Source organism: Cryptotermes secundus, unplaced genomic scaffold, assembly GCF_002891405.2.
Source record: "Cryptotermes secundus unplaced genomic scaffold, Csec_1.0 scaffold26, whole genome shotgun sequence".
Taxonomy (NCBI): Eukaryota; Metazoa; Arthropoda; class Insecta; order Blattodea; family Kalotermitidae; genus Cryptotermes; species Cryptotermes secundus.
In genome coordinates, this window is record NW_019743656.1 from 5,552,362 (window position 1) to 5,579,454 (window position 27,093).

General features: G+C 39.4%; 2 protein-coding genes and 1 long non-coding RNA gene across 3 annotated transcripts in view; 2 read left to right on the plus strand and 1 right to left on the minus strand.

Annotated features, from left to right (window-relative positions):
• LOC111874140 (protein maelstrom homolog) overlaps positions 1-1,278 on the plus strand; it is a 19,686-nt gene extending 18,408 nt beyond the window's left edge. The window contains exons 12-13 of the mRNA XM_023869373.2: positions 61-153; positions 845-1,278. Coding sequence (XP_023725141.1) covers positions 61-153; positions 845-900 — 149 coding nt within the window. The 3' untranslated portion in view covers positions 901-1,278. The remainder of the gene's footprint in view (positions 1-60; positions 154-844) is intronic.
• The window catches only part of LOC117283068, a 27,349-nt gene extending 16,538 nt beyond the window's left edge, over positions 1-10,811 (minus strand). The window contains exon 1 of the long non-coding RNA XR_004514070.1: positions 10,757-10,811. This is a non-coding gene — a long non-coding RNA (uncharacterized LOC117283068). The remainder of the gene's footprint in view (positions 1-10,756) is intronic.
• A 594-nt stretch (positions 10,812-11,405) lies between these two features.
• LOC111874139 (signal recognition particle receptor subunit alpha homolog) lies at positions 11,406-26,662 on the plus strand. The gene is made up of 14 exons (XM_023869372.2): positions 11,406-11,583; positions 11,682-11,834; positions 14,341-14,574; positions 14,826-14,946; positions 15,881-15,934; positions 17,120-17,261; positions 17,971-18,118; positions 18,929-19,080; positions 19,666-19,810; positions 20,072-20,263; positions 22,590-22,761; positions 22,886-23,013; positions 23,362-23,538; positions 25,074-26,662. The coding sequence occupies exons 2-14, from the start codon at positions 11,718-11,720 to the stop codon at positions 25,197-25,199; spliced, it is 1,908 nt and encodes a 635-aa protein (XP_023725140.1). The 5' UTR covers positions 11,406-11,583; positions 11,682-11,717; the 3' UTR covers positions 25,200-26,662.
• Positions 26,663-27,093: the final 431 nt, after the last annotated feature.

Here is a 27,093-nt window from a genome sequence, read left to right on the forward strand (position 1 = left end):
TTGAGAAAACGTAACAGTTATTAGCGTTTCATTTTATTGTGTTCTATGTTAATATTGCAGAAATGGCTGGAGTGAAGACTGAGGAGCCGGTTGCTGTAGTAGGCCGAGGAAAGTTACGTACTGAGTTTACAAGGCCCATCAGTCTTGGGCGAGGTAAGCAGCACTCTTGTTTGCTTACTGTCTTGTAGCTGTCAGGCTTAATTTTCTTTAATTCGCTTAGTTGGGGGTGGAGTCCAACTGGGTCCGCTCGGCACGGAAGCCACTGATTGGCCTATTGTAGCCTGCCCCATGTGATTGTGATGATGGAGAATTTGGTGGAATGAAGATTGGCAGGGGAAACCGAAGTACTCAGAGAAAACCTGCCCCAGCGCCACTTTGTCCACCACAAATCCCACTTAACCAGACCCGGAATCGAACCTGGGCTGCCGCGGTGGGAAGCCAGCGACTAACCGCTTCAGCTATGGTGCGGCCAGCTCTCAGGCTTAGAATAGCATTTCAAGGATTGCAGTATGTTCTGATTATCCTCCACTCAGAGGTAAAATGGCTAGGTATTACTGTAGATTATATCATAATCATATTAATGAATGAGTGGCAAGGTGCTATGCATTCAACTGAGTTGTTTGACTAAAGATGTAATGCATGTCAGAGGTGACCAGTATGATTCTTGGCAGGGACACTCTGATTTTTTTTTTTCAGTTTTACTCAGTCTCTCCAGGCATATGTTGAGGTAATACTTTGAAATAGGCTGTGGCCACTTCCTTTCACATATTAACTATTCATAAATCACTAATCCTGTCATTCAGCACTTTGTAATCTGAGATATTGATGTCCTTGTTTATTGCAGGTCAAGGGCTTCTTGCTAACTTGGAGATGAACTTCGAAAATATGAAGGTGGAATAGTAGTGTTACCACAATTTATTACAATGCAATCTTGTAGTAAGTGCTGTGAATTTACACAGAAATCCTTGAGGTAACATATTAGGCTCTGGAATTTATGTTTTTATGTGTACATTTTAGATTTGGACAGGAACACAGATAAATTGTAGGGATGTGCAAGTCTCAAATTTTCAAGGTCAAATTAAGATAGTAAATCTTTATTGCACTTCTGCTTTGCAGTTTCACTCCTGAACTTAAAGAATTTTTACGCAACTCTTTTTGCTTAGCTCAGTAGCACACAAAACACCTGATCCAACAGAATTATAATCCAGAATTACTGTGTTTTTGGGCTTTTTCCATCATCCGGAATTCTAGGTAATAGAGGACACGATGTTTCGGAAACTGGATCTGTTTCTGTCTTCAGGTGAAAAAGGAAGACACCTACTCAGTTGGGCCCCTTAGAAAGCTACTCTCAATCCTTTCTCACCTGAAGATGGAAACAGATCGAGTTTCTGAAATGTCGTGTCCTGTATTACCTAGAATTCCAGACGATGGAAAAAGTCCGAAAACCTAGTAATTCTGTGTGTCATCCACCATCATCAGAACTCTTTAGAATTGTAATAGTTGGCACAACTAGCTGGGATCAGTTGGTGAGCTAAGTCTGGCTGTATTTGATACCTAAATGATATGTAGTATACTCGTGTGCATAGTGAAAGGGTGGTTAGTGTTATCAGTTGTGGTTCCAGTGAAAAACTGATCTGGGAGAGGAAATTATTCTTCTCTTATCAGTTCTTGAAATGTTTCCAAATTCCTGATATGAAAAATTCGTTCTTGCACATGCCTAGTATATTACTGCTGTATTGTTTATGGTTATGGCACAAAAATAAACTATGTTTATGTTGTGTATACCTAAGCTACTCAGATGGTTGTATTGGTCTCCCTGCTTCATTGTTGAGTGCCCTGGAAAATTGTTAGTATGATCTTCATAAGTTACACTAAGGCTTATGCTCTTTTTCTGTTGTTCCTATATGTACAAAATTTACATTGTGAGCAGCATGTGTAAGATAGTACTTTAATTTGTTCTTTACGTGAAGTTTCACTCGATTTGAACTTTCCTTATCATTCCATAAGCTCAATTTGTTGCGGAACTTGTTCAGAATGTTTTACTTCTTTGAAAAATAATGATGGTTTAGTAAAATTATTGTGTTTATGGGGATTATCCATTGTCTTGCTTTTATTTAAAACACACAACGTTTCAGAGACTGGATTCAGTCTCCTTCGTCAGGTGGGACCTATACAGTTGGGCCTCATCAATAGAGCCGGATACCTACTAGCTCTGTCAATTGGGCCCACCTGAGTAGGTTCCACCTGAAGATGGAGACGTAATCCAGTGTCCGAAACGTGTGCTTTAAATAAAAGCAAGACAATGGATAATGTGCAGAAACACAGTTATTATACAGTAGAACTTGGTTATAACGTCATCAAAGGGACCTAAAAATAGTGTCGTTATAAACGAATGTCATTGTAACCGAAATGGGCACTTCCACAGTAGCCTTATGTTAGTCAAGTAAAAATCTACCAAAAACCGAGTTAAAATGTTGCATTTTTTAGTGAAATACGTAGTTAAGTACAGACTAACGTAACTTTAAGGTGGAATTGCCCAAATGTGTAATATCAAAGACATATTACAGCGCTTTTCACTGACAATACACACAATATTTCACGAATCACTTTAACTTTCTCTTCAATGCTTAAAACTTTCCTTTTCATTGCCATGTTTTCGCTACTGCACTTCTCTGGGTTTAGGCAGGAACACTATAGGGTAAGTAGACAATGTGAGGTCCTGTTAGACGAGATTCTAGGAAAGGAATGCAGTTAACAACCTGCCGCGTCCTCTTGCACTATTCACGCAGTCCCACCCCACACCCTTGTTTTCGCATAAAACCCACGCTCCTCTTGCAGCCCGCGGTCGTATTCTTCCAGGACAGTCACGTCAGCAAGTAGAGAAAGTGAGGGTGGGCAGACACATCGAACTTTCCCATGATATCAGAGAAATTCAGGAATGAAAATGACGTTACATACGAGGTTGATGCATTTGTGCATGTCGTACTAAGCAAGGTATAAAAACAGTTGCTTTATGAGGAATTAGTGCATACCATTGAATATTTGACGCAATAGACAAGGTGTCGCAGAAACCGATGTTGCTATAACCAAGTTTTACTGTATTAATATACCATCGTGACAAACTTTCAGATCTTATTAATGATGGTTTAGATTTGTAAATTTCTCTTTTTAACTAACTAAAACTAACTCCATGGAATGTAGTACTCCCTTTGAAAGATAATAGTTGTTCAGGTAATGAAGAAATTCCACACGTCTCTTACTCTTTATTTAGTTGATGTACACATGGATATTTTCAATTTTAAGAAAAAAATGTAGTCAACTTTTTAAGAAGTTGCTTCTACTTAGTAGCTGAGTAAAAGTAAACAGATGAAATGTTGTCAGAGTGTGAGCTTCACACTGCAGTGACTGTGAGGAGTATTATATTGTGGGATTCAATGCCATGTACCCTTCTTGGCTCATTCTTCAGCCTTGAAGATGGAGGCAGTATTCCTCCAAAATTTCTGTAACCTTCTACCATGCTACAAGGTGTCACATAATGGAAAGTAATACTCTTTACTATTGGAATTGTTTAATGTGTTCAGTAATTGTAAATTAATTTTTTCATAAGTGTTGACACTAAACTTCTTGTTTTAAGACTCTAGTGGCAAAGCTCTTAGAATCATTACTAGTCTGAACTGACTTGGATTTGTAATTGGTTTATGAATTCATCACCAGATGTCTGAGTGAGTGGGGAGGCAGCAGTTTCGACACTAAAGTAATCATGTTTCTTACATCTGTGCCCTTTTGTAATAAACTAGTTGAGTGTTTCACAATCGATATAATTGACCATTTTGTTTGTTTTCAGTAACTTGTTACTGCTTCCATTATAGATTATTTGGAATATAACACTAGTCAATATACAGCGTTTACACAGTACTGTTGTTTTGTCCTTAGAAAAAGACTGTAGAATGATATAGTTTTACACGCTGTTTACATTTATGCCACTTGTCATGTATATAATTATGTTTTTTTTTGTATTATCTAATAGTTCCTCTGTGTTCCTGCGCTTATGTCATGTATGCTTTGTAAGAGATTATTTCCTACTCACTTGATACTGACAAATAAAGGTTTGTTTTTTACTTCATTTGTATGTTTTGTACATTTTAGTGTATATTTGAGTAATGCACATATAACAACTGAATTATTCACTTGATAGCAAATAATGAATTGGAAAGGCTGTGGAAGTTACCATGGTTTGATTTAAGATACTGTCATAGCATTTGCCTGCAGGAACTGCGGAATACTGTGAGAAACATCAGGAGAGTCGAGTGTCTCTGCTGAGACTCCTTGTGAACACTTCCTGAATACAAGTCAGAATAGCTGCTGATTGAGTCAACAGACTGCCACAATAATGCTTGAGACATACTATGTTTTCTTTTTTCTCTCTAGATGGGATGTAATCCCAGAGATATGTGCAAGCTAAGTGGTGGGTAACATGTGTAGGAATGTTTTAGATTAGGTGAAAGATTGTTTAAGTTCAGAGAATGTCTGAATTTTAAATAAACCCAATGTGGGAACTGCCCATTGTTAGGCAGAGCCTACAACAATATGGACAGCGACATGTTCTCTATGTGGTCCGACACAATATTATATAAGAGGAAGATGTGGCTATATATAATGGTGCCACAAGGTTCAGTCCTTTCCCCTACTCTTTTCAACTTGTACATAAATGATGCCCCGCAAACACATGGTGTTCACCTGGCCCTCTTTGCAGACGACACCTGTCTGTATGCGACAGATCACAAGGAGGGTTTTACTGTTAGAAAACTCCAGCGTGGTCTCAGCTCAATGGAGATCTGGTGTGAGCGCTGGAATATTAAAATTAATGAAGATAAGACTCATGGGGTCTACTTCTCTCGTGGTCATCGACCGCCTGAGTCTTGTCTCACTCTAAATGGACAAAATATTCCATTTATAAATAGTACAAAAATATCTAGGTGTAATCATCGATAAGAGAGTTACATGGAGATTGCACGTAGAAATGATCGAAGCCAAGGCCTTCAGAACATTCATTAGAATATATTCCCTATTCAAAACTGAGCGATTGAGTGCTAACATTAAAATGACCCTCCACAAAGCTCTTATTAGATCCGTAATGACTTATGCTAGTCCCGCCTGAGAATTCGCGGCAGACACTCATCTCATGAAATTGCAGCGCCTGCAAAACAAGGTTCTCTGCACCACTGACTATTTTCCAAGGCACACACTGGTCCGCGATTTGCACATGGAATTCAATATCCCATATGTATATGACTATATAACAGAATTATGCAGGAAACAAGCAGAAGTCATACAAAATCACGAAAATGAGAATGTTCGCAACGTCGGACAAGGCGAAGCCCGACACAGAAAGTATAAGAGGCTTAAACTTGGCGGCGGTCAGGCATACGACCGCTCAATTGACTAGACTGCCGTGGTAGCAAATACTACTACAAATAGGGCATAAGCTGCTCTACTGAGCCTGGATTGACAGAGGTCTTGTATATATTGTACAAAGAAATAGGAATTAAGATTAAATTTGTAAATACGTGTATATGTAAATACTGACAATGTACTTACTAATACGGACTATGACTGACAAATGACAGACCCGACCTCTCGTTAGAGAGGGCGCCCCAAATGGACAGGACAGTAAGTTTCATATAAGGGGGGGGCAATCTGGTCATGAAACCCAGCTGTGGCTTGACACCAAGATAGACAGACTGACTGACCATCAGTCACAATGTCACTTGGACTTGGACTATAATGGTGTGACCCCAAAATATAAGAGGCTTAAACTTGGCGGTGGTGAAGCTTATGACTGTTCAAATGACTAAGTTTTCGTTATAGCATAAGACATGTAAGTTAGGCATGATCTGCTCTGTAAAGCCTGTACTGACAGAGGACTTGTGTGTAAAGCAAAAGGAAGAGTTTTCGATATATTATACAGGGTGTTTCACGACTTTAGGGCATAACTGCAGGAGGTGATTTCCTAGGTCTTTGTGATCAAAAGAGTTCATATAAATATGTGTCCGATTTTGGACGGTTACGGAGTTATGACCCTTTTCTCATTCCTGTACACGCCCTCGTATGAACCGCGTCTGTCAGCTGGCAGGTCGCTATTTTTAGCCAGCTACAGACAGAGCGTTCTCGTTATCTCGACACTTGAGAGCTACCTAAGGCGGGGGTGGTTTGGTATGTCCGGCACGGTTAACAACCGAGCGGCAGCCTGTGTTGCGGCCGGCGGTGACATTTTCGAAAATCAGCTTTAAGCACCAGTCAATTCAAATTAAAGGTAATTTCACCAAGTTAACTTTGCATTCATACTTTAAATGTATCATGTATTATGCTGGTTTATTATTTTGTTCCGTTTGTTGTCAGTAATCGTTACCTTCTATTCTGAGTTTAAAACGGTCATAACTCTGTAACCGTCCAAAATCGGATGCATGTTTATATGAACTTTTTTGATCACGACCTAGGAAATGACCTGCAGTTATGCCCTAAAGTCGTGAAACACCCTGTAACACTTGTTGAAAGGTCGATGGTATTCATAAGAAACATACCCATCTTCTCATCAGAGAGGATGCTACATAAGGACTATTATCACAAGAGTTCAGTTGAAAAAAAAATCTGGTTGTGGGCCTTAAGGGGCCTGACGCCAAGACGAACTGACTGGTGGTAAACCGCCAGTCATAAAGTAACTCTGACTCTCTTACTCTGACTATAATGGTGCGACTCCCGTGTGGAGGCAGGGTTGAATTACCTCCACCGTGACCCTGTGAGTCATAGGAGGCGACAAAAAGTGAAGTCTCAAATCTGAGACAGTAAAATATGGTTGCGAGTACCAAGTGACTCAGACCTGAAAAAGACTGCACTGGTAAGGGTCAGCAGCATATACAAAAGGCAGACCCGTCCTCTTGTCAGAGAGGGCACCCCACAAAAACAAGACCGTAAATGCCAAATAGTAATAAATATCCGGTCATGAGCCCCAATGACTTGCTGACTGACTGACTGACCATCGGTCGCAATGTGACTTGGACTTGGACTTTAATGGTGCCTCAGCTGGAATAAGGTGTAGAAAGTGAACACCATTTAAAAAAAAGACCAAACCCTCCTTTTTATCATTAAGGAGGACCAATGAAGAGGTGGGGGGGGGGGCGAAAGGTCTAGACACTAAACCAAAATATGGCCATGGGTTCCAGCGGGGCCAGATGCCAGGAGTGATTGTGCCAGCTGATTGCTGGCAGTAAGCTTCTGCTCTGCTCTGTATAATGGTGTGGTATGGGTGTTGCAAGCAGTAATATTGTTGGTACTATACTATTAGTCTTCAATTCTTCAAACCGAAGTGTATCTACGTACTGTGCAACTATAATAATATTTACAGAACAATTCAACAAGTGGTTGTCTCTTCATATCACTACATCCCATATTGGTGACCATGACAATACAACACGAGTAATAGCGGTTGACTAGAAGACCTCCTGCAGCAGCACATAACACAGATGCAGAATTTACAAGGCGAACCTCATACCAGACGCAAACAGCAAGGTAACAGGAGACAAACCAACATGACGCCGGTATTACAAACAGCCCAGTACCAACAGAGATATCAAGAATCGCTGTGCAGCTTCCGCCATTCTGGGCCGAGAGACCAGCAGTTTGGTTCGCTCAAGCCGGCATCAATAGCGAGCAGACCAAGTTCTGCTACGTGATCTTGAATTTGGACCAATGTTACGCCTCGGAAGGACAGGACATCATCACCTCTATGGCGAAACGCGACACATACACGACGCTGGAGACCGAACTGGTGACTCGTCTGGCCCCCTCAAGAGAGCAACCCATCCATTAGTTCCTTACACTCGAGATGGGAGACCGCAAACCATCCCAGTCTGTAAGACAACTCAGAAGCCTCATTCCAGTCGTGACAAACGACTTCCTCCGCAGCATGTGGTCCAGCCGACTATCTCCTAACATAAGGGTGACTTGGACGCCGCGGGCCGCTGTGCAGACCGCATCGTCGAGGCCCCAACCCAGCCAGTGTTCACAAGCTCACAAGCGTCACGCCACTCCCCGACAGCAATGCACTTATGCAGCGGATCGGGCCTCTCTCGCCAGGTGGCAGCACTCAGCACCGAGCTGACCCACTGTCTCTCCAACTACAGGGATCCCCGCCCCAGCTTCAGGAACCGCCGCTCGGGTAGCAGATCCCCTTTCTGAGATAACGTTACACCCACCCTCTGCTGGTACCATCGCCGCTACGGAGCCTGGGCACAAATGTGTACGCAGCCCTCCTCCTACCGCCAACAAGAAAAATTATCAAAGCGGAAATCAACGGCGGCACATATCCCGGTCTCTAGAGGAACACGAACGGTATCTACGGTCTTTCCTCGACCGACTTTGGAGGTACCAAATCCTCATCAATCCGGCGAAAGGAATCATCTGAGCACCCAAGATCACCTCTCTCGGTTACAAAACCTCCGCCGAGGGTTCCCAACCGCTGGGAGAACAAATACGCTGTCTACAGAACTGCCAGCCTCCCAAAACCTCCAGTCAACTCCGCCGTTTCGTGGGCAGCTGAACTATTACAGGCAATTTCTGCCCCACGCAGCACTACACCAGACACCACTTCACGACGTCCTCTCCGGACCCAAAGTCAAGAGCTCCCGCCCCACCATTTGGACACCGGAGCTACATAAGGCCTTCGAAAAGTGCAAGGCGAGTTTGTCACTCGCCACTCTACAGGCACACCTCGACACATTCAGGCCACTTACACTCGACCCAGACTCCTCCACGTTCGCCATAGGTGCCGTGCTGCAGCAACGCGTCAAGAACGGCTGGCAGTCCCTCACCTTCTACCCCAAGAAAATCAACCCCGAGGTGAAATCAGCAGCTGCACCGCCTCCACCTTCAACCGCGCAGCCGACGTAGAACCGGCCGCGGCACCACATGCCTCACCACCACCGCCCGTCGCACCAACTACACGCTCCGGACGTAATGTACGTTTCCCTGCTCGCTTCAACAGCCGAGCAACCATCTCCTAGAGGTGGGGGGTGATGTGGAAACTGCCCACATTCAAGCAAACGTTACAGTGACAACGCAAGTATCAGTGCTTAGCAACGGCGAGTAAACAGCCGTTGCTAGGCAAAGCCTACAACAATACGGACAGCGGCGTGTTTTCTATGCAGTCTGACGCAATATTATATAAGAGGAAGATATAGTGAGTAAAGTAACTCTGACTCTGACTGTTAAGAGGAGACAGTGGTATTGGTGTTGCAAGTTGTAATATTGTAGGTACTATAATTAGTCTTCAATTCTTGAAACCGAAGTGAATCTGTGTACTGCGCGGTGATTCATATAGAACAGGCCCGACGAAATGAGCTGTAATATAAAATATACCATACAGATATTATATTAAAGTAATTTACACATATCTTATCTTGGATTGTGCCATGATCAGAGGTGTTGAAAATGCCCACCGTTTTCAAGTAGGCGCGCCTCCACCCGCGTTTGCATATTTGCCGTGTCTCGCTGCAGTGTTTCTTCAGTGACGTTCCTGATTTCAGCCGAAATGTTGTCCTTTAAATCCTGTAACGTACGCGGTTTGTTTGCATACACCCTGTATTTCAGTAAACCCCAGAGAAAAAAATCCGGGCTGGTAAGGTGGGGGGATTTTGGGGGCCACATCTGTCACTTGCCGGATCATACGCACACCATTCGACTCAGCACGGCCCACGGATTATGTCGTAATTGTGATCGATTATATGCATCACCTGCGGAATTATTAGGAAATTCAACGGGCCGGTTCTATACGATTCACCCTGTATAATAATATTTACGGAACAAATCAACAAATGGTTCTCTCTTCATACGACGACATCTCATACCAATTACTTGCAATGAAATGAATTTAACTTGTTGAATATTAAAGTAATTTGCTTATTTTAAAAAGTTCTAAGTATAGTAGTTTGGCATACCAGACTTACGAGAAAATTTTTCAAGAATTTGTACCATTTTGTAAAATAAATTGCACGAATTTTGTGCAAATGTTGCAATCTCGGAGTACTGAAAAGCTCTGTAAATTAAACATTTTAAAAACGTTATGAAGTTTGAAACGTTTTAAAATCTTAACAAATTTTGAGAGTATCAATTAGTAGATATAAGATTGCTTATATCTGCAAAGGCCATTGATCTCTACGTGTATTATGCACCATAAAGAGGTTTTGATCTATTCATGAGCACAGTGTTGCATGGACAGTGTAGATACTTCAGCAGTGTAAATAGCTCTAAACTCCATAAAGGAAGCAACATATGTTTTGGGATGAGGAAAGAGATGGAGGGGTTGTGATNTAACTAGTTCTTATTGCAGTTTTTAATAGACAGTTACAGCCGAGCACAACAAATGAGCTCGATGCATGTAACTTTCAGGAATTATAAGATGCTTTTGCAATTGGTGAATACTCGTAAATGCTAAAATGTTGACTTTCCCGAGACATTAAGAAATCATGCGATCTGCGGTTATTGAAAAAGTGAAGCAGCAACTGCATTATAGTCTCAGGAAAAACGTCACGAAGCTTCCACAAGTTACTCTTAAGAAAGACAACTTGTAAAATAACAAAGAATGGAGTCATGCTGCAAACGGAAGTATACTGTAAGAAATATTACTTCTAAGCAAATCAACACTACTATTATTCCCAACAAAATACGTCATATTGATAAAACTAGATAATACTGTACGCACATAGCACATTTACGTATTTCAGTTCCGTGACTTAATTCCACCAATTGCTCCAAAATCACTCTCACCTATCGTCTGGGGCTGGTACAATAGGCCAGAAGTGGCCGCAGTACAGGGGACTTAGTCCCACCCCACTAGCAATAATACATCAGGCACATGTACTCAGTGGCATCTACTGGGAACAGTTGCATTTTACACCTAAGTATGGACACAAGAGGCAGGATGAAAATAAAGTGTAGGGTCATAATCGCGATAATGATGATGTAACGCTAAACGCGTGTGACTGGCCTGATGCTACTAGGTCCTTCCCCTGGTACGACTTTTCGATACGTTGCGCCTTTCCTACCATAGTTTAACTAATCCGGACGAAGCTCTGCCGGTTGCAAGGGAGTATACACAGGCACTCGGAGATTTAGGTGTTGAGCGATAAAATATTTTCACCTCCTTTCTTACTCAAATGTCCACGAAACATAATATTTTCATCACCTCTTCTAACCAAGTGCTTTCCAAAAACAATTTCAGGGCTTTTTTGCTCAGACACACGATGTCGTGGGAACGTTTCTTCACAAACACTTGTTCTCCAAAGATCATTTTTCATCACCTGAATTCACGGAGCAAGCGGTGCCATTTTTTGGGTAGCAACACGTTAGTCTTTCGTCCTGTCAAGCGTTCAAACTTCTTTGGCTCTTTGGTAACTAACAGTAAGAAGTTCCAACTGCCTCTCCCACGTGAACCACGTGAAAGATTTTAACCCGGGAGATGGCAAATGTATCGTCTGTCGATTCGTTGTGAAACTTAAAATAATCGAAGCTATTTCCGAAGGCCGTTAGGTACTTACATAATCGTTCGTCAGTCAGGTATGACGTATTTCCTACAACCAAAACTGCTTTAATAGTTTTAATTTTGTGTTTCCGTTTGCAATTGACAGGCTGGGAGCTGTTAAGGAAGCGAAGCAGTTGTCAGTATGTTGGATTTATTTACCATATTTAGTAAAGGTGGCATCGTTCTATGGTGCTTCCAGAGCACTAGCCAGATATTTACTCCATCAGTTAATGCGTTAATACGAAGTGTTATACTGCAAGTAAGTAACAATATGGTGAAGTGAGAGGTTATGGTTAGACTTCTATTTAGTACATTCATTCTTTTATTAATCCTGTAGATCATTTTCTTTCTATTTCTTTTATGTTGTTAGGCAATTTGTTGTAAAGGATACAGCCAGCTACTGAAGGATTACTATTATAAAGTTCTAAGTTGTGCCCATATATATGATAGTCTTTATTATTTCTTGTGTTATATGTATGTATTTGTTCATTCACTGCAGTTACAATTTTTCTTCACATATAGGATTGTTTCTTGTATATATAGCGAGTGTACTGTTAGTATCTTTAGATTTCTAAAGCTATCCCTGCATGATTCCAGATGTTTTAGCCCTGCAATGTATCTTACTGCCCTTTTTTGGAGTACAAAAATTCTTCTAGTGAGGGTCTTAACACTATGTCCCCATACTATTATTCCATAAGATAGATGAGGATAGATCAAACCGTAATACAACATTCTTCTTTCATTTAAATCGAGTATTTTAGATAGCCTCTTAATTATAAACAGGTTACGGCTAATTCTGCTGCAGGATTTTTCAGTATGTAATTCCCAGCTCAAGGTACTATCTATTACTACCCCCAGGAAATTTGTGCTTTTTACATTTGATATTTCCCTGTTCTTTATTAGGATTTTTAGATTACTTTCCTGCCTGTATTGTTTTGTCTGGAAGAGAATATAGTGAGTTTTAGATGGATTTATAAATAAATTATTTGTCTCAAAGTATTGCTCTACCACTCCTGTATTATTTGAAGTCGTGTTTTGGAGCTCATTCATATCTTGCCCTACATTCAGTACTGATGTATCATCTGCATACATTATTGATCTGCCTTGTGTTAGATGTGGGATATCATTTATATACAAGATGAAGAGTAATGGGCCAAGGACTGATCCGTGGGGGACTCTGTATCTCACTGGGAGGCTACTTGACAGATATTCTTTCATACAATTGCCTTCTGTGTGTGTTACTTTTACGTGCTGAGTTCTGTTTCTGAGATAGGATTTGATTAGCTTATGTGGTATACCACGGACTCTATATTTGTATAATTTATCCATGAGAATGTTATGTTGAATACAGTCAAAGGCTTTTGATGAGTCTAATAGTACACAGTTGCATTTTATTTTAACATTCAAACTTTCTGTTATGTTTTCAATAATTGTGGCAATTGCATCGTTAGTAGATTTATTTTTCCTAAATCCAAACTGAGATTTATTAAGTATATTGTGTTTTTCTAAAAATGCTATTAATTGGTTAGCTATTACTGTTTCCAGAACTTTTGAAAGGGCAGGTACAAGAGTAATTGGACGATAGTTATTTGCATCTTCTTTTATCCCGTTTTTTGTAGATTGGTTTGACTACTGATTTTTTTTTAGTTTAGAAGGGAAGGTGCCTTCTCTGATTGATGCATTGACCAATTTTAAGAGTGGCTTTATTATGTAAGGTGTACATTTTTTTAGCAGATATGGTGAGATGTCATCAAGACCTGCTGATTTTTTATTCTTCATGCCCTCAATTACTTTAATCAATTCAGTCTCTGTTATTTTAATAGGACAAGTGAATCTTTTATGCTTATATTTTTATTACAAGTCGTGGATGTAATAAATTTTTGTCAAGTATAAGTTTATTTACAGTTTCTATGAAGGTTTTATTAAATATGTTACATGTTCCACTCGGACTTGAGACTATTTCATTTCCATCTTGTAAGTGTATATTACTAATCAGAGTATTTTTTGGTGAACCTCTTTCTCTATTAAATTCCCACAATATTTTTGGAATGTTATTTGATCTGGTTATAATATTCTGAATGTAGTTTGCTTTTGCATTTTTTAATATTACACTATATTCCTTTTTATATGCTTTATAGATGTCTCTCTGTTCCTGAGTCTTACTTTGCATATAAAGGTTGTACAAATCCTTTAGTTTTGTTCTTGCTATTATAGTATCTTTTTTTATCCAGGGGCTTTTTGAAGTACTTATGGTATTTCTCTTCAGTTTGGGACAGGCTACATTAAAATAGTAGTTAAAAATGCTATAAAAAGAGTCCCATTTTTTCTACCTCATTTTCCTGGACACTTCAATCCAAGTTTCAGTTTGTATTGAAGAGCATAGATGTATTATATTGGCTTCTGATATATTCCTGACCTCTTTGTAACATCTTGTTTCTTGTGGTACAGACCTATTAATAGTTATACATTGTGCAAAATGATCTGAAAGTAGGCTGTTTATTACTTCAATATGATAGTATTTAGCCGGTATATTAGTTATGATTTGGTCTATAGTTGTAGCCATACTTTCAGTTACTCGTGTAGGTGTATTTATTGTCGCAGTCAGATTATAAGCTTTTGTAACATCTAATAATTTTTTGTGACTACTTCCACCTTACATGTTCTTGTCAAACACGTACTTACATATGGTTACTGTGTGTGAGTGATTATATATATACCCATTGTATCTGATAGCATATCACAAATTTAAATTTACATTGTTTCAGGAAAGAACTGGAAATAACAGTTTTGAGCACAATGCATTGACATTAAAATACAAGCTTGATAATGAATTCGAGCTTGTATTTGTTGTTGCCTATCAAAAAATTCTACAGTTGTCGTACGTTGACAAATTCCTGAATGATATCCATCTGGAATTCAGAGACAAGTACAAAACAGATTTGCATGAAGGACTCTATTTTCAGGTAAGTGGTGTTACAATTTATAGTGCAGTAATCTGGTTCGTATAAAGACCCATTTTTACCCAGTGCAAAGTGACCAGAGTATGACGCTGAAGGTGGAGGTAATACCTTCTCTCACCATTGTTGTCATAGTGTGATGCTTTATTAGGCCCTAAGACAAATTTATTTTGACTCAGTAAAGAAGTAGAACTAGAATTTATTTAAATTCTATAAATGCTGTATTGGAGAAAGCTAAGAGTGTAGTTTAATACAATTGCAGTAATTAATATTATTATATTTAATATTTATAAAATAATAANCAGGCAAGGATTCCCAAACAGATGAGAACCTTTGAGGAATCATCAAAATCAAAGAAAACTGTGGCATCTATGATTGAGAGAAAGAATGATGAGAAAGAAAATAAGAAAACAGGTGAGTCAAGATAATTGAATTTTATTTTGAGGTTTGCTTGAGATCAGTAGAATCCTACAAGTGTTTATCTGATTAGTAAACAAAAAATATGGTAAGGTTCGTACATTACAGGTTGTCAGGAGTAGGTGTATAGGGATTAATTAGGATTTGAGGTTGTTTTGGCAGTGGTTGTAACGAGTTTTGTCTTCTGGGGAGTGACATTGTTTAGTCTGTTGAAGAGTCATCTGAGCTCTGCTTGCTGCCTCTTTCATGCCGGTTTCTTGCTTGGATTACTCATCAACCATAAAGATGGAGGCAACATGATCCACTGAAATGCCACTTGCAAATCACGAGACTACACATTGTTATGTCCCAGAAAATTCAGCTTTTACTGTGGCACAACATACCTTTAGTTGTGGCAGCAATATTTTTATGGTATTTGAGAAATTCAGGCTTTGTCATAGTTAAGGCTGATCGATTCTCAGAGCTCACTTCTATCTTGAAAAGTTACATGTTTTCCAATTTTCTAATTTCAGTGGACAATTTATTGTTTAATTTAGTTACTCTGTTCACTTCACTTTTCTTATTAACATTGGTTTCTGAAAAACTAAACATGAAGAATCCTATCTTGGGTATGTACACACATTTTGATTACAAATATCTTTCTTTGTCTCAACTTGTTTATATTTATTTTTATATAACATACCATTCCACTTGAATAAATACAAGCCATTGGAACTGCATTAGATCCTTAAAAAGTTTCTTGTCTGAAGTACAAGTACGTCTCCCTTTGTCACTGATTATTTGAGGAACTTGAGAGTCTCATTCTTGCACATCACAGTGATCATTCTGGGCATACTAGACTTGTTGATTCGTGAGACTTATGTTTGGAGACATCCATAAATCCGTAAATCCTCATTTTGTTTACTAATTTAATAATTCTCATGGTTTACAGGGAAAAATAAGAAGAAGGGTGTTGGTTTTGTTAACGGTGATGGCATCACTACCAGTAAGTACTAACTAATTGGGAAGGGCTCTGATGATGTATTACAGTTAGTATACTAGTTTTCTGGACTCTGTCCTTCTGATACTCTAAATTAGAACAAAGTATTTCTGAAGCAGGATATTCAGTTGGAGGGCATGTACTGTCAAGTCCATTAGAAAGACCTACAAGAAGAGACTGTGATTAGCTCTGTGTAGTGGATCGAACTGAGCAGGGACTCTGCATTTGCGAATAGGAGCAGATGCAGCTTCAGAAGTGTTGTGCTCTATTGTATTTTAGAATATTAGACAATGATCAGACTCTAGAAAGCGAGTAACACTGAGTAATTACTAACTATACTGATATTGTTAACAGTTTTCAGGAGATCTGTTTCAATGGGAAAGTGGTAGAGGTGCTTACACATATCAGTGTGACTTCTCACATTCCCCTTCCTTTAATTTTCATCATTTCAGCATTCAGTACTGAACATCATGATTAAATGTGTAGCACTCCTGTTTCATATATGAGATGTACGTCAAGAGTAAACAACTGCCTTAAGCTAACTAAATGATACAGAAAGGCAGCCTCCCTTACTTGCTGGCTGTGTGTATTTCACATTGCCCTGGGAAGTACAGTACAGAACCAGTTATGCAACTAAGGCTAAAAAGTAAAATCTATCCCTGTAACAGGCAATGGAGGTCTGTACGGTTGTGAAATATTGAGGTCCCCACGTTTTCTAGCTAATTGGCTCACAGATGGTGATGAGTTTATCAGTCTTGCGCACCAGCTGTCCTTTACCCAAGGAAGATCCCTGGTACTCATTTCTGTTGGAGGTTGAGTCAACCCCAGGGCAATAGTGTGGCTTGAGGATTGATTCAGTTTAGATCAAAGACCTCATCAGGAATTGGACCCATGACCCTTGGGCTTGTGGCATAGTGCTTCAACCAACTACTCTATGGTGTGCCCCTAAGAGAAAAAAGTATTTCTTTGATAGTGTCATGGCTTTTACAGCTTACTGGAAAATAGGTGCCAAAAAGGTAACGGACTATTTTAAGAAATAATGTGACTTGCTTTACAGGTATTTTATGTCAAAACTTTTTTTTATTTGAATTGCCACATACTTTTACAGAGGAGTCTAGGATCAGCCAGGGGGTTAAACAAATTGTTAATATGTTCTCTTCTAACTCTGTTCTTTATGTGATTTTTTTGTAGTGAAGAATGCAGAACCTCCAAAGATTGAGACGCAACCATCCTCTAATGGAGAACTGGATGAGGAGACTTTACAACAGAATCGTCTCCGCCTTGCTCAGAGGATGGCAGCTGGTGGGAAAAGTCCCAAGTCCAGAGCAGAGAAGTAAGTCTAGTCATGGGAAGTACACACAGTTCTATGTGTCTTTATATTTTGAATTTTGTTTGATTTGAAGCTGATAATTGAATTACCCAAATTGTTGTCACTTTGTCAGAAGTCTTGCTTTGAGTAACTTAATATCTGGTTTCTTCAAACTAAAGTGTAGCTTCTGTGAAGATAATTTGGAATAAAATTTGTTATCCAATGTATTAACACCAGTAAACATGCCAACATATCTGGGCTGTAAACATGGGCTGTGGTAGTAGTGGTGTTTAGCTTTGTATTTATACTACTGGAGGGTTAGTGATTTTGTTTGTATTAATATAATAGTTTGTTTTACATGAAGTGTGTGAAGGGGTAGATGCCGTTAAATTAGCCCTATTTACTTTGGGGCACTCATGGCATTGGCACACCAGCAGATGGATCCATGCCACAGATAAGCCCCTGTCACTGCTTGTGGAACCATTGCAATGCCGCTGCCACCACCACCACCACCACCACCACCACCACCACCACCACTTTCATGGGGAGGCCAAAGGGTTTCATTTGAACAGCCCTCATAAAGACAGACAGTTTTATAGGCTACACTGAAAGCCATAGTTCAGTTGTGGGCCAGTTTTTCCCTGTCCTGAGGTCATGTTTTATAAGCTTCAGAGGGTCAGTGATTGTTGCCAGTGTGATGCTTGCATTGGCTATCACAGTGTTTCTGTTACAGAAAGAGCCCAAAGCCCTTGAAGGAAGGAAAGAAACCACGTGTATGGGATCTGGGTGGCAACACAAAGGATCTTGCCAATCTGGAGTACACCAAGGACAAGCCCACAGATGGAATTCCTGGGCGAGATGAGGTACAACCTGACACCAAGGTAAGTCACTGGCATGTGATCAGTATGATGCTTACTAGGTACACTTTCATGGTACTTAGTTAAAAAGCTCATCTTTGATCAGCCTTTCAGCTGTTTCCATATTATTATTTGTAGTGTTTCACTGCATAATTCACATTTTCTGACATTCTGGAATCAAAACTTTCTTGCATAATTCCGTGAGGATGTATGTAAATGACCTTTCATGGAAAATGTTACTATCTTCTTGATTGTTGCATAATTCACACATTTTCTAACATTTTGGTATCAAAAACTTCTTGAATAATTTGCATGAGAATGTATGTAAATGACCTTTCATGGAAAATGTATACAACCTTCTTGATATCTATGTAAAAGAAACACATTCTCTGAAAAAGTGATCCTACCTTAAGATGATAATTTCTGAATATGGTTTTGTTAATATGTTAAATAGGGATTTCACTGCGTCTAGGTACAGATTCTTCTGTGCACATATCAAAGCCCTTGTCTGTGCCAAAATTTAAGCATCAGAATATGTAAAACATCAGGCTGTAACTTCCATGTGATCATCGTCATATTTTCCAGTATTAGGCTCAAGCCTGGAAATGGGTGTCATGAAACAGAATCCTTCTGTCATTTCAGAGATCTCCTAAAACTACTTTTTCATTTTGCCTGATATTTTAAGACCTATTTCTGGAATCTGTCAGAACTCGTGTGTCAGCATGCTCTTTCCAGTATTCTGTATTCTCTGGATTATAGTTTTGCAATTTTGTAGTGCATACAGTTCATCAGTAGGTCCATTTTGCAGACTTTTGTTTGTTCTGTTGGTTGTAGATTATTGGCACAATGGCAGGTGGAATTCGCGACCTGGAGGTGGAGAGTGACACTGAAGATGAAATGGAATATGAGGAAGAAGTACTTGCAGAACCACGCAAGCAGGGCACAGTGACTGCTGGAAAGTCAAAGGGTGTATTCTCCTTGTTGAGGTAATATAATTATGTGGTGATAACTCTGCCCAGTTCTAGAGTAAAATGGTAAAGCTATCCCTGTAACAGGCTGTGGAAGCCCATGGGGTTGTGAGACATCAGGGCTGTCATATTTTCTAGACAACCAGCTCACAGATGCACGCCTAGAGTAGCAGTTCTTAAAAGAACATATGAAGTGGCCAGATATATAAACAGAAAATACTGCTGCGACATTCGTGAAACATTGTCATGTTAAAGTGCTACTCAAGAGAGGGCAAAGAAGGAAATGTTGAAGTCCAATCATTGCTTATAAAAGTCATTGCTTACACAATTCATTGTGTGTTTCAGATTCCACTGGAATATTTTGTATAATATGGTTTTTGCAGTGGCAACAACACATAGTGTTTAGTGACTTGGCATTCCTCTACAGATTTTGAAGACTGACTTAGTTAGTCAAAGCCTGTCCTATTTCTTCAGATTAAGGATGAAGCACATATGTTTTTATTTTCTTTGCAAATCAGAATCTAGTTACATGTCTTTTATGCAGTTATTTGCCATGGACAGACATTTGTCATTAAATTGGTATGTGTGTGTATGTGTGTGCAGGGGTCTGGTTGGCAGCAAGAATCTGACACATGAGGACATGCAACCTGTGCTTGAGAAGCTGAAAGACCATCTGATTGCCAAGAATGTGGCAGCAGACATTGCTCATAAGCTCTGTGACTCTGTGGCAACCAAATTGGAGGGAAAAGTGAGTACATTGCTGCAGAGGTATACTGCCAGTGTTTAAATTATAGAAGCTCTCCTTGTGATAGGCTGTGGAGGCCTAGTAAATAGGAGAATAGTAAAATGGAAAGGATGTTAAAGAAGTGATTGTTGCATATGCAGGGTGCAAAGACTGAGGTACACACAGGAAAACATCAGGATGGCTGGTGCCTCACCCGTGCCACTACCTTTTAATACTCTGACATGCTTTAGGGAATTATATTTCTTAAGTGGTACCTTTCCACAGGTGCTGGGAACATTCGACACTGTGGCAAAAACGGTCAAAACCACTTTGACAGAGGCTCTAGTGCAGATTCTTTCACCAAAGAGACGTGTAGATATCTTGCGAGATGCCATGGAAGCCAAGAAACAGGGCCGACCTTATGTCATGACTTTCTGTGGGGTAAATGGTGTGGGAAAATCTACCAATCTTGCAAAGGTAAGCCGGATATTTTATTTCATTTAATAATTTCTGTTGGATTGAGAATTTTTGGTTCTAAAATTGTACAGTGATCTAAATAAGTAAAGACTTGATTAAGATTGAAATATGTAGTAACTCAAGAAGAAATGATATCTGAAGATGTGTAATGTTTTAGTAAGAAAGGCAGTTGGACGCAAGAGGTAATATTCCTTAGAAGAGCTAGTGGACTCCAAAGCTGTTTTAGAGGGCATGGAGGAGAAACTCTCCTTAATGAAGGATGAATCCCAGCTGCTGTAATTGTTGCAATAGGAATTTCCTTTTTAGACAGGCAGATGTTGGTGTTTTGGCAAATAAATATCATGAGACTGGAATCCATATATCATTGGTTTTCAAACATCTTATACCACCACTCACTGCATCCTCAGAATATAGGTGTAATATGTTTTTCTTTATTACTAGTGGGGTGGGACTAAGTCCTTTGTACTGTGGCCACTTCTGGCCTATTGTACCAGCCCCAGATGGTAGGTGAAGGTGATTGTGGAGCAATTGGTGGAATGAAGATTGGCAGGGGAAACTGAAGTACTTGGAGAAAACCTGCCCCAGTGCCACTTTGTCCACCACTGTGGCGTGGCCCTAGGTATAATATGTTAGATTACGTTGTAATCATTAAGAAAAAATTGAAATGTTCAGCTAAATTGTTATTTACTTTTATATTGGGTTCTTCCTTTCTTTTTTATGGAATTTCCTACACCATTCCTATTTGACCCATTATAATTTTTTTGTGTATAGTCCTGAATAGGCCAAATGAATGGAGATTACTCTCTTCTGGGATGTGACACTGTATAGTCTGGTAGGTCATTGGCTGTGTTTCAAAGGAACATGTTTCTTCTGCGATGAAGATGGAAGTAGCGCATTCCTGTGAAATGTTAGTGATGATCTACGAGACTACATGGCATCACATCCCAGAAGACTGTGATCTTTATAATCAGTGCTATACTCATAAGATTGTGAAATCTGGCAAAAGAAAAATGTAGATCCCACATAACACTGGTGCTTGTGAGAAATGTGCATACTGTGATATCTCATTGCTGACATCAGCTTGCTGGTTATGTAATGATTGATGTAAAAGGAGTATGTGTTATGGAATCACACAAACTTTATTTTCTCAATCATAGTCTGTTCTGCTGTTAAATTACATCTTGAAATTTGCTATTTTCTGGTGCAAATAATGCACAAAGGTTAATCATTGTTAAACTGTAGATAAAATGTAGTATAGTGTTTGGTTTTCAAGTGGATCCACTTTCCAACTGAATTTATTAAAATTTATTATATGTGTGTGTGTGTGTGTGTGTGAGTCCTGATAGTGCAGTCAGTATAGCGACTGGCTACGGGCAGGACAACTGAGGAGTTGGAGTTCGAGTCCCAGTACAGTCAAGAATTTATTTTCTCCATGTTGTCCAGACTGACTGGGGTCCACCCAACCTCCTATCCAATGGGTACCAGTCACCCTTTCCCCGGGAAGGGTAAAGTGGCCGGGGCGTGAATGTGACCACTCATGTCCAGCTAGTGCCGAGATGAAGAAAAAGTGGATCTATACTTCCACTCCCACATATGCCTTAATGGTCTAGTGCTTAATTAGTTCCACCGGGACAACTTTACCTTTTACCTATATGTATAAATTAAATCATATGTTAAAATGAAATAATAATGAAGGCTGCACCATAGCTCAAGCGGTTAGTCTCTGGTTTCCCACCATGGCGGCCTGGGTTCGATCCTGGGTCTGGTCAAGTGGGATTTGTGGTTGTCAGAGTGGCGCTGGAGCGGGTTTTCTCCGAGTACTTCGGTTTCCCCTGCCAATCTTAATTCCACCAAATTCTCCATCATCATAATCATCTGAGGCAGGCTACAATAGGCCATTCAATGGCCGCCGTGCCGAGTGGACCCAGTTCTACTCCACCCCCCACTCAGCGAATTAAAAAGGAAAAATAATAATGATATGTTTCTCAGCACATTTCATTTTAAGCTCAGTAAATCCCATGTAAGTCTTGATTTAGTGTTGTTCTGTAATTATGTTGAGTGTAGATATACTTGATTTTTAGATGGGGAATTGAGATAGTAGAATTTAGTATTTTTGGTTATTACCTTTGTTATTTATTTTGTTGAACTTTAGACTTAGTTCTTTTGCAGTTATATACCTGTTGCTTACTTTCAGGCATTATAGAACATGACTCCACATGCCATGAGTCATGCCTTACTGGTATAATCATTGTTTCTGAAATCACATTGAATAATCCGAATAATGCATATTAATGTAATACATCATGCACTAAATTATAAATTGCAGATCTGTTTCTGGCTCATCGAAAACAACTTGCGTGTGCTCATCGCAGCGTGTGACACATTTCGAGCTGGGGCTGTGGAACAGCTGCGTACACACACACGTCATCTAAACGCCCTTCACCCTTCAGACAAACATGGTGGTCAGCAGATGGTACAGCTGTATGAGAAGGGATATGGTAAGTTAGAGAATTGCATGAGATTTGTGGTTGTCATGGCAGTGAATATGAAGATTACTGATGCAGGTAGAGGCACAGTTTTGCCATATATTTTACATAATCAAGAATTCAAAACTGTTTTTAGGTAAGGATGCAGCTGGGATTGCTATGGAAGCCATCAACTTTGCACGTGACCTCAAGATTAATGTGGTGCTGGTCGACACAGCTGGGCGCATGCAGGACAATGAGCCCCTCATGAGGGCCCTTGCAAAGGTGAAATATTTCTCTGAATAGTACTGTCAAACATCCCCCTATAATATTCCTTGACTTACTATGTTCTGTTATTTAATGTTTAACATAATAGAATATCTCTGTGTTATGATTTTGCTGTTTAAGAGTTTCCTCAGTTTAGTGTTGTAGCAGTAGTTGCAACAAACAACACTGTTTACTTGTTTTACAGCGCACAGTGGGCGCTTCAGCTGTGTATTCACAGGACATGGTTGCTTTTACATATTTTTTTGTTAAATGTTTATTTTTTTCAGGTTGTAATGAGCAAAAGAAAGTACATCCAACTCGCATAAATGCATATTAACAAAGTATTGTGTGATTGTGATGTTGCAGTTGATCATAGTGAATGAGCCTGATTTGGTGCTGTTTGTTGGGGAAGCACTTGTAGGCAATGAGGCTGTGGATCAGCTTGTTAAATTCAACCAGGCCATGGCTGATTATTCCTTGTCTGCCAACCCTCATCTCATTGATGGCATAGTTCTTACCAAGTTTGACACCATTGATGATAAGGTGTGTGAGAGTGCATTAATTTTGAGAGATATATCTTGCAAGGAGACCAGTAAATTTCATCTGTCAACGTTACTCCATGGCTGATAGTTATGAGGGAGATTCAGCAAATAGGACACAAATGGAATTAAAACAGCTGTAATGGATGTAACAAGTTTTCTGCTAGTATCAGCAGGTAGCAGCACGGTGTGGGTTCATGACAGTATGGGTAGCAGGCATGCATGCACATGCTCAGAGGCTGGTATCAATAGGAAACTGTGCTTGAGGGTGTACTACAGAAGAGCAGCGTTTTGTTGTGCATTTTTTTTGGTCGGAAGGACTTGATGCAATGGATATTCATAAAGAAATGTTCCTGTTTATAGTGGGCAGTGTTTATTGCATAAAGCGGTTCACAGCTGCTTTGAGAAATTCTCTTAAGGACATTCAAAAGTAACAGATGCTGCTCGACCAGGTGCAGAAGTGGCTGAGACAACAATCAAAAGACTTCTGTGCTGTGGGTTTCGACATACTGGTAAAGCAGCAGGACAAGTGTATCAATGTTGGAGGTTATGTTAAGATAAAAATGTTTTTTTTCCACGTTTGAATATCACGTTTTACATTTTATATCCATTTGTGACCTATTTACTGACTTCCTTGTAGGAAAGGCAGCAAGCCATGCAGAGTGCATTTGTAGAGGAAAGTCTGTGCCCTGGTACAGCTACCAAATATGCTCCCTGTATGCTGTAAATGTTCTAAGATAAAGCTGACAATGTAGTTAATCAGTTACTATACTATGAGGACATATGAGAGAGTGGAGTTATAGGTCCACACATTCTTCATCATTGTACTATATGGAGGAGGGTGGTCAGCTTCATCCTGCTCCCCCTCCCTCCCCTGAAAAGAGTCCTTTGTATTTGCTGGAGAGAAGGCTGGTATGAGGCAGGGTCAATCCAGACGTTGGTGAGAATAATCTCTGCTCCTGTTAGAATCAAACTTTTGATTCTTTGGTCATCCAGCTCGTGGCCTTATGCCCTATGCTGACTGTGTTATCCGTGTTCATGCCTTTACCATACAAGAATGGTAACTTAATTCATCAGTTTTCTCTTTTCATTTATAAGTTTCTGATTGTATGGATATCATCCAGTCATCTGTTTGGTTTTTGGTAGATCTTTGGTAATGGTGTTCTTTTGTGTTTGAGGTTCTCATGGTGGTGAGTATGGAGAGTACTGTCTTCTGTAATCTGGTAGATTGTTACCAAAGTTTTAGAGCAACCACTTCTAACTTGAAGCAGGTTCCTGTGTTAATGATCTACCAGAATACATGGTGTCACTCTCCAGATGACAATAATCTTCATAATGTTTAGACTTGAAAGCATGTTCAGGAGTATGAATACATGAAATCGTTATTGCATAAATGATGTTTGAAGTGGGATCAAATAGTGTGTTGACAAATACTAGCCTGAAGTGAAGATTACTAGCACAAAGAAGTTGTTTGTTATCTTATACCTCTCTAAGCTCTTTGCTTCCAAACACTTTTGAATTCACTGATGTTCCCAACAGGTTGGAGCTGCCATCTCTATGACATACATCACAGGCCAGCCTATTGTGTTCGTGGGTACAGGGCAGACCTACACAGATCTCAAGTCTCTAAATGCCAAGGCTGTGGTTCATGCACTGATGAAGTGAAGAGGCAGTTCAGTCATTCAAGCAGGATGATGGTACAAAATTCTAAATTTATTAGCTGGTCATTTTATTAGTATGGCATAAAATCACAATATTTTAATTCTTTCTTTGTGAATGTATTTTAACTGTGTATACAGAGTATTCCAGCATGTTACTGATTGTGACAGTACAAATTTATTCCTATCCAACTAATCTGAAGCAGTGTATTTTTTTAGCAGAAATGTTTCTTCTGTTCATAATCTCTTTGATTTAAAAATATCATACTCGTCAAACTTTCTAAGATCTGATTACTTTTTACCTAAATTGAAATATATCACATATCATGTAAATTACTGTATCTTCTAGAGTCCAAGATGCAGTTTCTCTCATGGAAAATGCTACCAAAAGTCTGAGTGCATGTTATAGTCCACAAATGTAGAAGGCAGTGGAAATGACAAAATATATTCTGAAAGGAGATACTCGTAGGAATGTTACTCCACTCCACCATGGCAGCATGTTTTCATTGAATTATAATTTGCAAGAACTGAAATGTTGCAGACCATGTCATTGCTATGGGTGGGTTTGGATTTCATTAGTGCTGTACTGTAACCATTATTGGTAACATTATTTCATGTTTTTAATGCAATGGGCTCAAGGCACGAATGGATTTCATGTGTTATAGGGTTTAAATTGTGGCAAACAACATGGAAAGAATGCAAAAGGAAGATATTTTAGTAACATTATACAGATGCATCTTAGAGTCCAAAAATAAGGCAATTTAATACGAACATCTAAACAGTAGAAATGCTTTCTTTCTCAATATCATTCAGAATGTGAGATCTGCTTTTTACATTTGCTGCTAATGATACTAGGAAGGCATATTCACTCTAGTCTGTCCCTGAAAGACAGTTTCTAATACAGTTTTAATATCTTGAATTATTGATATGTGAGATGATAATCTTAATTATTTCCATGTGAGTCATATGTGACTAATAGCCCAACTCTCTTGATTGCCACGCTTCTTGCTTGATCACTTCATTTGGATGTTGTTGACCCTGTCCATGGATAGCCAACCATCCATCATTATAATCATCATTATGGTGGAGGTATTTGAGATTTCAGGTTCCTACAGCAGTTACTGTGAAGATTACTGTCTTCTGAGATGTAGTGTCATAGATGTTTACAGTTATTTCAGAGGAATATGCTGCCCCATCTGCAGATATGGGACTGGATGCTGATTGATCATGAAGATGGAGGTAGCATAATCCTCTGAAATGTTAGTACACACTGAACAGTTTTCCAGAAGACAACAGTCTTCATGGTGGAAGTTTTTTGTGGGTTAGTGAAGTATCTACTACTTTAACAGCATTGATCATTGTTTATATTACTTCATATGGTGTACATATTGTATCCCTGAATTGAATAAAAAATCTCCCAGTTTATTCATTTCCTTGTTACTGTATGGCAGTTTTATTAAACATGGAGAACACTACATAATGAGGAACTTCAAGATTCCTTCAATTCCTTCTACAGTCACCAAGGCATTTAAATATAAGACAAAGTTATAAGGTCTTAGGAATGTATCTGGATGGGGCAAAAAGAGGATTCTGGTAGTCAAATGTGTTCCTTTGGAATTCTATGTAGGACCCCTTTGGGACAGCTTGTTGAATAGTGTTGTTGTTAACACATTTGTGCAATTCATTTCTCTAGTCTTTTATTTAAATATTTTGTAGAAATTAGTTCTAGCAGATATATAAGGTACCAGGGTTTCATGGTGGTGAAGATTTATAATCGTTGATTATGATACCAAGTAGTCCACTTGGTGGGTACCAGCATTTCAGAACAACACTGGATCCATCTTCAGGGTAGAAGCACAGAGTTCTAAAATCATGTTTGTGGCCAGATGTAAATGAATTTG